Source organism: Temnothorax nylanderi, unplaced genomic scaffold (assembly GCF_030848795.1).
Source record: "Temnothorax nylanderi isolate EJ_2023f unplaced genomic scaffold, tnyl_v1.0 TNYL_tig0006_pilon, whole genome shotgun sequence".
In the NCBI taxonomy this organism is placed as follows: Eukaryota; Metazoa; Arthropoda; class Insecta; order Hymenoptera; family Formicidae; genus Temnothorax; species Temnothorax nylanderi.
In genome coordinates this window covers 2,503,637-2,516,287 of record NW_027249068.1, presented here as the reverse complement: position 1 = coordinate 2,516,287, position 12,651 = coordinate 2,503,637, and the positions used below count along the sequence as shown (strand labels likewise).

Sequence of the window (12,651 nt, the reverse complement as noted above, 5' to 3'; positions counted from 1 at the left end):
TGTGCTTGAAAATTGTAAATTTTATACGTTACATCTAACGTAAGTTTATTCCATGTTTAAATCCTTCACATATGTTAACTTACAAGAATCTATATACATTTAATTCGTCCTTTTTACATATCTACGATCAAAACGCTAGCGCGTGTATATTTATTTTAATATTTAGTTTTAAAAATGAGCAAAAATGAAAAAGATCTTAAATGTATATCGCTTAAGATGTTAATTACATTTTATTTCTTGGAGAAAAATGTTCGTATTATTTATTGAAACAGAAATTTTATTCAAAAAACTGTAACGGCAGAAAAAAGAGTTCATATTTTTCAAGAAATTATATCACATAGAACAAGATGATATGATTTGAGGATGTAATTCTTGTTGCTCTTACGATTAATAACGCTATGGAAGAAGAGACGATTACGTAAATCGGGTAATTTAGCGTACCTCTAAATTACGTCACTCTACGATCTTGACTTCCGTCTCCACTCATCTCCGTCTTCCCTCCGCTCGAAGGATCTTCTCAGAATTCGTATTGCGAAACAAAAATGAAGATCTTAGCGACAGCGCTCCCGACGAACATGGCGTCGTGGTAGATCTCCATGCTGAGATCCAGCTCGATCTCCTGCGGTCCCGGAATCGCGCGCGTCAGCACCAGGACCGCCTGTGACGGCGCCGGTCTCCTCAGAGCGAAACAGGACTCCGTGGCGCGCGCGACACCCGGTGGGGCGCGCACATCCACCAACGCCATGGTGAACTGTACCGTCGACTCGGGCTGATGGCTACCCCTCATAGTGAACAGCTCCAGCTGACCGGTGGACGGGATGGGCAGCATGCTCACGAAAGTGATGTAGTTGTAGGAGAAATGCGAGGGCGACCGAAGGCAAGCCAGGTCGTCCACGCGGCAGTACCTCGAGGAGCGTACGCAGCGACTGAAATCGCGAACGGAAAATTTGTTATTATCGAGTCGATCGAATAACTATCTATATCTGAAATTAATTCTATCATCAAACGTGAATCATCGGACGTGACATATGCCGGGAATTAAAATTAGAGAAAATTGAATCTATTATCTCAAACCCAGTCATTACTTTTTTCTCATGGGGTCCGGCTGGTACCCCGAGGGACAGTTTATCCGGTTACAACGGAAACTCCCGCGCGTGTTCTGGCACATCTCGTCCGGCTCCCTGCAGACTTGACCGGCCGCGCACTCGTCGATGTCTGTGAACACACGTTTAAGACAATTAAGTACGTTGCAGCACGTGACGGTATCGTGACCGCCAACGACGTCGTGATTGCGCGAGATCGAAGAGATTGCAGGAGCGCGTGTTCGTGCGCCAGTGACCCGAGCTGATGCTCCAGTTCGCCGGCAAACGGGTCAAGTACAAATTGCACCGCCGTTTCAACTGCGGGATAAAGTAGGTAGAACGCGTGCTTTGATCGCGAAGCTACAATACCGTGACTCACTTAAATAGGCTCGTAAATAGCCTTTCACTTTCCATCTCATCGATTCGCGCGATAACGTTGATGCACGAACGCATATTGCCGGTCTTTGAACTGTAATTGGGAGTCTTTTCTTCCCAACATAAAGTATTTAAATTTTTGGTATTTTTTTTCGTACAACCGCTTTTCTGTATACGTAGAAGTTATCACCTTGACACGTTCGACCATCGACACCGAGCCTGTATCCTTCGGGACATTTGCACGCGTAGCTTCCCGGCGTATTCTCGCAGATGCCGATGCAGAGATGATTGTCCTTGAATTCCGTACATTCGTCAATATCGCTGCAAGATCTGTTGTCGGCATTTAGCCTGAATCCAGCTTCGCATCCACATCTGTAACTGCCCCACACGTTCAGGCACACCTGCTGACAGAGTCCCGGCGTTTGCTGGCACTCGTCGACATCCTGAAGAAATTGCGATTAGGTTTCGAGCTGAGAACATTCTTGGGTATTGTTATCTATCCAAATTGTACGACGTGACTTACTTGGCAGACCCCGGCGGATCCTCCAGCGTTTTCGAAGCCCTCCGCGCACAGACACTTGTAGGAGCCAATAGTGTTCTCGCAGCGGCTGTTCAGTCCGCAGATGTTGCCACCATAGATGCTACACTCGTCGATGTCAACGCAGTCGTTGTTAGGCCCGGCCGCGTGACCAGGCGGGCAGATGCAATGATATCCGCCTTGCCGATTCTCGCAGGTCTGGCCCTTGCCGCACTCGTGCGTTCCCTCCTGACATTCGTCTACGTCGATGCAGTATTGTCCGGACGCAGGGTCCAAAGTATAACCGGGCCCACAGATCACCCTGGACCCGCACCTGTAAAATTTCTCCGCATATAATATGTGTCGCTGCTTCTATCGATCAACAATTTTACGCGTACCTATAGGATCCTAGAGTGTTGATGCACATAGACCTGGCGCAGGGATTCGGCGTTCTCTGGCACTCATCTATGTCCACGCATTTGCCGCTAGAGCCGGGCTCGAAGCCGCGCGGGCAATTTGGCCGAGGACCGGTCGGGGTCATCGACGTCGGCGTCGTCGTCGTGATCGTCGCGAGCCTCATCGTCGTTGTTGTCATTGGCGATGTGCGCGGCTGCGGAGTCGGTATACGCGGGATGCGATCGCAGCGGTACGAGCCCAGGGTATTCCTGCATTGGTACCCGGACCCGCAGTCGTGGGTGCCCAGAATGCACTCGTCGTCGTCCTCGCAGATCTCCGTCGCGGCATTCAGAGTGTATCCGGTACCACATGGTAAGAAACGTGTACACGTGTAGCTGCCGATCGTGTTGTCGCATCGCTGCGTCGGCAAGCAGTCGTTCTCCTTCAACGGAAAATGTTAAGATCGGTATAAAGAGAAGTTTCTCATTAAGGCAAGATAACGCAAACGTTACATGATTTAATTTGTCTTCTCTAATTGGACGCACGAGATGTCACAATATTTGCATTTTTTCCTCAAGATTTATGCCATAAATGTCAGATCGCGCGTGATACGTTTACGCGAGCGTCGGAGAGTCTCGTCGTTGTCGTCGTCGTCCTTGTCGTTACCTGCAACTGACATTCGTTGATATCGACGCAGGCCTGCGTGAGATTATCACGCCTGAAACCGGTCTTGCAGGTGCACGTATAGCTGCCTACGGTATTGACGCACTCCTCGTTGCTGCTGCAAGCATCCTCAAGCTCTCTGCATTCGTTGACGTCGACGCAGCCGCGATTCCTCACGAACTTGGTCCCGCGCATACACTTTTGGTTCATCGGTGCCGGCATCGCTGTCGTGGGTGGTTTTCTGGTTACCGGGACGGGCGGTTTTGCACAGCTATAACCACCCGGTTGGTTGTAGCAGAGTTCGTCACCGCATGTGTCCAATCTTTCCGCACACTCGTCAATGTCTATAATTTCAAGTACTATAAATAACAAAACTCGAAGACATCTTTCCGTTTGTATTAAAGCGGTCAGTTTTTTTTTAAATTAAAGTATTAAGACAGTCTGACTATCACTATATAAATATATAGAAAAGCGTTATTTTCTTGCAAAACAGATACCTTGGCATTTAAGCTTTCAAATTATATCTCAGATAAAAGCATTGAAAGCAACTAAAATAATGTAGGACCACGTATAAAACATAAACATAATTCGACGCAATAAAAACGCAAACAATCATAAATGATATTTGTGACTAATAGTGCATGTCGAAAGCCGATGGGAACAGCATAATTCACCCATGCCTTCGCGAGGAATTTATCGAACATGCGTCAATTAGTCAACCTGAGCTTGATATCGTTCTGACGAGTTCTGAAAATATGAAAAATATCTGAAATCGTTGTTAACACGGTATTACAAAACATAAGTTTACGCTAAAACTAAAAAAATATATAAAAGAATACGTAGTAGTCAAGAATATACAAATATCGTTTATTAGCCCTTGAACTTTCTACATTGTTTTAAAACACACGAGCTTGATTCTTTTTATAATTTAATAATACACATATTTAACGTTTCTTTGTTTTACAGAAAAGCGACTCATTAATTTTAAAGGACAAACTTTATAAAAATTATTAGATGTACCTGTACATCTGCGTAAATTAGGATGATACCGATAGCCAGAAGGACAAGCTGGTCGTTGGCGTTGACGAGGAGGAGCAGGTCTCTCACACCTGCAAGATATATATCATCGGATATTTTTAATTCATGTTTTATTATATTTACCTCATATAGAACCCAGATAGAACATCCAACAGATTTTGTAAAAAATTTTTCGCGCACCTGTATGTACCCGGCAGGTTGACGCATCTTTCGGAGAATCTCGCGTCACAGCTGTACTGCCCGGTTCGGCACTCATCGATGTCCTCGCATCGTTCAGTGCCCAAGGAATACTGGTATCCGGACGGACAGGAGGGCAGTCTGGTCAAACACTCGAAGCCACCTTCTTTATTCACGCAGTACTGATGCAAGTTGAGCCGACAGTTGTGTAGGCTCTCGGAGCACTCGTCGATGTCCAGACAGGTGCCGTTGAAGGCACGTCTGTAACCGCGGCTGCAGGGCGGTATCAACTCGCAAACAAAAGATCCGTTGGTGTTGACGCATCTGTGGATCAACATTCGTGGATACTTATGAATTCGAGTATTAATTGTGAGAAAATAACGCCAAAAGAAAAGTATCGATCGTCACTATCGTAATTATTATAGAAAAAAAAAACACGCGATCTGTGATGTTTCCTACATAATTTAAGACGCGCACCTATGCGTACTCTGAGGACAATCGTGCCTGCCTAACAAACACTCGTCCACGTCCTGACAGCCCTTCGTCGTCGTGCTAAAGTACCACCCAGTGCTGCAAAGGGGCGAACAATCGTAACCTCCTGGCGTATTCGCGCATCTCTCGTGATCTCGACATCCGGGACCGACCGCGCACTCGTCTATGTCCACGCAATAGCCCGTACTCGCGTCTCTCTTGTATCCGAGTCTGCAGGGTTCGGTGGACCAGTAACGATCCGTGTTCTGGAGCATAAATATGAGTTAAAGAGACAATTCTTTTTACGAACAATGCATATACGTATCATTCTCGCAAAATTGGCGTAATTTATAACTCGCGAAATTGCTTCCAAGCACCTGTACTCTGTTGTAGCGCGAACGAACGAACGGTCTTCTTGTTGTCGCGCTGCTAATCGTCGTCTCGAAGGTGCTGGTGGTAGTAGTAGTTCGCGTTCCGCAAACGTAAGAGCCATTCGTATTAATACAATAATGAGTTAGACTGTCGCAGGTATGCAAACCGAGCAAGCATTCGTTGATATCTTCGCAAGGTTCTTCGGCCTTGTTCGCTGATCGAGAATTGTTACGCAGCCGGAAACCGGGTGGACATGTTGGAGAACATCGATAACCGCCCTCCGTGTTTACGCAACGCTCTCCTAAGCTGCAAGTGGCTATTCCTTTGGCACATTCGTCGACATCTGTCATATATAAATTACCGAAACAATTATTGACTTTGACAATAATCTACAGAACAAAATTATTTGATGTAAAAATAAGTAATAATTACCGATGCAGCGGCCAGATTTTCCATCGAAAAGATAACCGTCGTCGCAATCTTCGACTTCGTTCATGACCGACGAAATGCTCGTTCTCTCTAGTTCATATCCTCTGCTAAATCGATCATCGCGTTGATCGTGGTTGGTCTGCTGCGTGGTAGACGCGTTCTTGTTGTTTTCCACTGGTACGCATCTATTTTTTTTTTGCATTAAAATAATCCGTTAAAATCCTCTTTTGAATTTATATCATTAAAATATCGTAGGATATCGCACCTATAACTACCGATTTCATTAACACAACGCTCGTCGAGCTCGCAGGAATACAATTGTTCATTGCACTCGTCGACGTCGATGCACCTTGTTATTCCGGAATCGTTAGAGGGTTTGTATCCCGCGGAACAAGTCATCCGTAGATCTGATCGTACATTCTTTTGATCGGACGGATCCTTGTCGATTGGAGGAAGCGGAAAAGGACTAATCGATGTCTTTGTACACTCGTACGCACCCTCCGTATTAATGCATATCGTGCTGGGATCGGGACAAGGATTGCTCGACTCGATGCACTCGTCTACGTCTAAAAGAAAATACGCATATAATCATGGACCATAAGTTGTTTACTTGTAAAAAGAGAAATATAACTATGTATGCCAATCAAGTTTCAATCTTTGAAATCTTGACGCTATTAATTCAGCAGTGCACTTGTATAATTTTTATTGTATGTTAAGCAATCACGATCGCATACGGGTTATCAAAAACACAAATCGCTTAAAGAAATTAACTTATTACTCACATGCATGAAAGATATACGGGGATGAAGCGTTGCATGCGGAATCAGATCGTAAATGCGAACTCAAACTTATTCCCAAGGTAATCCATGACGTTTTCCACGATCATTCGATCTTATAGAATGAAGGAAAATAGCGATCGCGAGATGCACGTGCATGACTGCATGCATAGATTCACCTAGTACGAAGACCGGAAATTTTAATTCAAAACATAATAAAAATTTATTTTGTCGAAAAAGCGACAGCGTTGTTACGTGCGGCATAACAAAGATTTATTGAAAATCTTGGAAACGGAGAACGAAAGCTCACCGACGCAGACCCCCAGGCCGATACTGTACGTGAATCCTTTCCCGCATTTCATATCGCACTCGTAAGCACCCTCGGTGTTTCGACATTGCTCGACATCTGCCAGACAGCTGTGTATAGCTTCCGCGCACTCGTCCACGTCTGATTAACAAATAAGCGAGAGGAATACGTAAAGAGGAAAAATTTCCCGCAGAAAATTCATAGTTTCACCATTACTCGCAAATGATCGTTCGTTGACCGAACGATCGTACGAGTATCACCAATATTACCTTTGCACAACTGCAACGATTTGTCGAACTTGAAGCCCGCGGGGCAGGATTTCGCTCCGGTCATTTCCAGACACGCGTAACTACCCAGCGTGTTCACGCAGAACGGTTTATCAGCGGCACAGGCAGACGATAAGACGGCACACTCGTCGATATCTGAAAAACAAACGCGTAATAATAATTTCGATTTGTTGATCGATGGGCTGCGTGGACAACTTTATGAAAAGACGCGCTTCTAATTAAGGTACCTGCGCATACACCTTTCAGTGACTGCCATTCGTAGCCTGGAGGGCAAGCTTCGTAGGGTGCATTCTTTGCGGACTTCTCTCTGATGCAAATATATGATCCTATGGTGTTCTGACATCCTCCGCCGGGACACACGTTGCGCTCCAGACACTCGTCCACGTCTGATCGATGGATCGGCCCGCGAAAAGTGACGATCATATGCGAAATCGAACGCTCGATCGCAGAAACAAGCAGCACAGCGCGATTGAACAAAAATTAATCTCGCAGAATAATGAAAAAAAAAGAAGATACCAACTCGATCGCAATTCGCACAATTTAAGCGAGACAAGGCCACAGCGAATATAGCGATAAAATCGACGCGATATTACAGAAAGGACGAGTATGTTAGTTATATTAAGTAAACGAGAACGAGGATGTGCTTCTGTTATCGCGTTGAAAAATAACGAATGTTGAAAACGTGTTATTTCCTTACCTGCGCACGTTAGCGTTACATTTTCTTGAATTATACATACCGTCGCACACCTGATTGGTGGCGTTATAACGATAGCCCGACGGACACAACGGCAACGATTCGTTATCCTTGTCTTTGTCCGGCATTTTTTTAGTCCTCGATGACCTCGCGATGCACGAACGTGCGTCTTTGGCCAAGTCGTATCCTGGATTACAGCTGCATACGACAGCCACCCCGTTGTCGGTGCAGCGATGCTGGCAAGGATGAGTCGGCTTGCATCTAAACACGGAGATTTTTATTATTATTTTTATTGTCAACAATAAACACGCTTCTAAGATAATATAAAACTGACTTTTCATTCGCAATGCTCGCGATACCATTTACTAATAATTAACTGGAATGACAACGTCATTAACTGGAATGATGACGTCACAAATACATTCTGCCATGCAATAAAAATATCTATATTGAGGATCTATATTATTCATACCTGTCGATCGGTTGATTCTGCTTGCAAGTCTTTCCGTCCTCCAACAAAGTGAAGCCGGCGCGGCATTCGCAGCGATACGAGCCCGGTGTCGGTACGCAAATGTCAGAGCAGAGCAAGCCTTTCATGAGTTGACAGATATCGTCCAGCTCTGTGAATTAGAACGCTGTGATTTAAAGTCGCACTTGTATGAAGGCTATAAAAAAAAGAGGAAGTTGCGCGACTGCGCCGATATTCTCCCTCGGATGCTGTGCGCTTAAGGAACGTGACGCGCAATTCGACATTTATTTACAGAGCGATTTTATTCATCCAGATAGATTTTTATTTATCATTTGTAATAACAGAGTAAGAGAGAGAGAGAGAGAGAGCCAGAGAAAAACCCTGCAGCAAACACCATGTAACATGTAACGTACAGGTCATAGTTGTAATTTCCTACTCGACATATGTGATGTTAGTCAGTATACCTAACACATGTGTCGAATTATATTGCATTTATATTGTTGAGTAGGAAATTATAAGTTACAACTAACCTGTACGTTACATGTTACATGGCGTTTGCTGGGAAGATTCCATACAGTAAATTAGTTTTTATGTGCGTTAAATATATTGTACGTTACCTGGAGTTGGTACCGAATATGACGTGGATTCCGGCGATGTAGAGGACGGATCACTTGACGATGTAGAGGACGGATTATTCGACGACGTAGAGGACGGATTATTCGACGACGTAGAGGACGGATCATCCGACGATGTAGACAAAGATGGAGATGAAGAAGACGGCGATGACGACGACGGCGATAACGAGGACGATGGGGATAGCGTTGACGACGGCGACGAGGACGGGGAATACGAGGACGTTGGCGAGGACGATGACGAGGAATCTAGATCGGTTTCGGTCGAGCTCTCGCTCGACAATTCACTCGTAAGATCCGTCGTGGAGCTCGGCGCCACTTCGTGACAGCATTCCAAGAACGCGGGATCCCAAGGAATGCCAAACGAGAAGCTTTTGAAGGAGCATCCTTGACCCATAGACCCCGCGAGAATACCTGATAATACATTGATACCACGCTCGCGTCAGGGATAATCGATAGAAACGAGTTTATTCGAGTATTTCGCTGAAGAGGAAGCTCGTAAAATATTGGCGATCGCGGCGACCGCGAAATTCGTAAGATATAAATTGAGTGAAAGCTACCTAGCTTGCAGCCCTCGCAACAGTCGCGATGATAATCGCCGCGGCCGGGCGTCTTCGGCGACCTTTGCGACGTCGTGCTCGTCACGCAAGCCAGACCTTGACGAGCGTCGGCTTTTCCCTTTTCGCATTGCAGCTCGTGGTAAGCCCGAACGCAGCAGATGTCCACAGCCTCCAGGCAGAGGCCCTGCTCCACCCTCGGCACTCCGGTCACGGGTCCGCTGAACTTCTCGCACCTAAGACCTTCCCGAGCCCAAGAGGTGCCATAGCCGCAGCATTTCTCGAACTGAGCCTCCATTCTTCCCTCGACGGCAAGCGCTATTTCGAGCGATAAAAAATAAGCGAGGCGTGCAAATTTACTCGGAAGAGCAAATCCGGTTGTTACTTACACCGTCATGTTTTCGCTATTAATTCAATGGCAATATTATATTCAGACATTTCTATATATTTTAATTCAATTTAATGTTTATATAGAAATTTGAAATTCTTCGTGAATAGTAAACTAAATCGGAAATAAATATACGCGCGTGGTTTCTTGAAACTACTTTAAATGTCTTGCATTCATATCTTTGCATGTCGTAAATTAACTCTGGAAGAACGAGATGGTAAGTGTATCTAGGTCAAATGCTCTGTTTAATTTTTGTCAAACTTATCACTTTCCTAATCCTTTCGTCGTTCCCTAAAAAATTCTCTTATTTGCATTATTACGAAATTCTAACGGAGGATACGACAGCGCCTGATGACAAAAGAAGAGTAGAATCATGTTTTCATAAAAAAAGTCCATAAAGAATTATAAGGAGATTCGTGGATATCTATCGAGGAAATGTGTGTGTGTGTGAGGAACTAGCGTAGGAAAAAAATGCGCTTTGCAAATTGATAAGAGCGAAAAGCGTCAAAACCTCGTTTCTCTTAGACATCGTGTGTTTTCTCACTGATAGATGCGAGTCGCGAATTTTATCTGTAAAATATATATCAATCTAGCGCGCAAACAGTTTCTGCGAAGAGCTTAGAGATCCTCCAATAGCGCTTTCACGATCTCAATTGTTCCTCAATGCGTCCGATCTACATATAATGCGAAAATTAATTTATATCAATCGACGCGCGGTGTGCACGAAATCGCCATGGGCGTCGGTCGCCCATTATTTATTCTTTTCGACAATGTATAAAACGCGCCGAGGATCGTAGAGGCCAGTCTGGAGTTAAATGAATTTTATATGAGCTACAAGAGCATAAAAGAAAATATATACAAATCTTTTATTTATTCTTTCTTTGAAAGAACGCAATATGGTACAACATGACGTACGTAAACGTCAAGTTGCGACAGAATAATGTTTCGTGTCGTGTATATTTGTATATGTACAAAAAACTCGCAAGGTAGTACTCTTCTGAAGAAAAATTATGCCTGCGCCCATGTCGCCCACTTAAATACAATTATTGATATCTTTAGAATATTGGCGGTTGAACTTCACTTCGTGGAACTGCCTCGAAGTTTTGAAATATCGAACGCAATTCATATATAGTATTCCGCGTGTGCAAATAAGCCTAGGTCAATGGAGAACTAACTAATAGGATGATTTGCTTAACGTCTGTATACACATTGAGCATCGTCGTGACGCAATGAAATTTAGCTTATCGCAAATATCAGCGACTCGATAATTTTATCCAGGAAAGCCGGGTACACGTAATTAAATTTAAAACAATTTTTGGGAAAGTTTCTTTACTGTTGAATTACTTGAATTTATATAGTATCAAATATTCAATTTGAGTCATTTTTAACCATTCCTGTAGGTCGCCATTGTTCGTACTCAATATGTTGTTAATTTAACTAAAATAATGTTAATTTAACTAAACCAATGGAGTTAAAATAATACTGTTTTATGTTAAAATAATAAATTTCGACACACATGATAGTTAAAAATAACGAAATGTTATTTAATTCAAGATATTGGGTTAAATTTTATCCTTTAATATTTAACAGTGTTCTGTGTGACATTAATAATTTCCATATAAATGCTCTAAAAGTTGGAGTTTGTTATGTCAATTCAAAGTCACACAGTTTTCACGTAAAAGTCTATTATACTACGTTAAAAACGAGGAATGTTAGAAAAATTAGAATTAAATAAGCTAGAAACTAGTTGTGCATCTCTTCTGATATCTCGTGTGAAATCCTCGCGCGATAATCAATATTTTTTTAATAGACTTAAATAACTTTTGACCACAATCAATTCTAGCAATTCGATCGGGAATTTAATCGTTATTCGGGCTACGAACGATACCTCGTTTGTGCAGGACCAGCTGCTCCAGGTGGACCATCAAGAGAAGGATAATAAAGGACGCAGCGAGATTGACGTAATGTGCCATCTTGCCTCATCGATCGAACACCGCGATTATTATACCTCAAACGATTTTTCGCGTTGATCGAAACGCGATTAAAATTTTTCTTTTTTTTTTCGCGAAGAAACTGTCAATTCGACCTCTCGGTTCTTTTTTATCACTTTTTTTTTAATCTTTTCGAGAAAAAACGTGCGAGCAACCGTCCCGAGGAAGTTTCATCCGGATGCGCCGCGGACGAGCGCTCAACTTGCATTGAAGCATTTGGTACGCCGGCACTTCGGTTTTGTCATCAGCACCTTTGTACATCTCCCTCGCAGGTCCCGGGCCTCTCCTTCTACCCTTCGTCCTCGTCCTCCCTCCTTCCACGCGCAACACACTGTTGCGTAGTACAAGTCCGCCGTCTTTCTCTCTCTCACTCTCTCTTTTTCTCTCCGTCTCATTAGATATGAGAATACGCGTGATATACGCGCTCGCAGACTCCGTGTGTGATTAATAGCGCGATTCGAGCAGAAACGGAGGCAGACAAGCGCGATTATCTTCAAAATCGTTCGCGCTTTGATAGGAATAATTGGGAGGCTCCGAGTGTCAATCAAAGGCTTAAATTTATTAAGAATAAGTACAGTTTGAAATGTAATTGTTATGCTAAAAGATACTAACAAACCAATTCGTATTTCAAATTATATTTTCTCTTTATCGGATAGATATGTACTTTTGCTTACATAAACTTTCATAGGCATCAACCGCAGCTTATTCTTTGAGTTCTTCGCCGTCCTCGTGACTTCTTCTGCTCCAGGCCGCGGCACAAAGCAGCTTTTTTTGCCGAGGCTTCCTCAACAGTCAACAGTGGCCCCCTTGTCGCGCGAAATTTCGTACCACCCATCAGACGCATGTTGCCTCCAAATCTCTCAACAAGGGGAAATTTATAATCTACACAAATCATATCTAAATGATGACACTATTTGTACGCTATTAACGAGAAATCTGTATAAGATTTTATCCAACTCCGTCCTCTTTAAATACCAAGAAATTTTATCAAATTCTATATTTAATGTTAGCGATTTTATTTCAAAGACAT

At 43.6% G+C, this 12,651-nt stretch overlaps 1 protein-coding gene across 1 annotated transcript; it reads right to left on the bottom strand.

Annotated features, from left to right (window-relative positions):
• Window positions 1–12: 12 nt before the first annotated feature.
• LOC139779323 (uncharacterized) lies at window positions 13–11,852 on the bottom strand. Its single transcript, XM_071717656.1, has 20 exons — window positions 11,519–11,852; window positions 9,246–9,560; window positions 8,671–9,099; window positions 8,057–8,204; window positions 7,628–7,845; window positions 7,118–7,276; window positions 6,873–7,025; window positions 6,607–6,744; window positions 5,786–6,086; window positions 5,524–5,705; window positions 5,097–5,434; window positions 4,726–4,985; window positions 4,252–4,572; window positions 4,054–4,142; window positions 3,037–3,377; window positions 2,373–2,812; window positions 1,981–2,308; window positions 1,648–1,900; window positions 1,086–1,215; window positions 13–926 (listed from the first exon to the last, which is right to left on the bottom strand). Exons 1-20 carry the CDS (start codon window positions 11,601–11,603, stop codon window positions 518–520), a joined length of 5,037 nt encoding a protein of 1,678 aa, XP_071573757.1. The 5' UTR covers window positions 11,604–11,852; the 3' UTR covers window positions 13–517.
• Window positions 11,853–12,651: the final 799 nt, after the last annotated feature.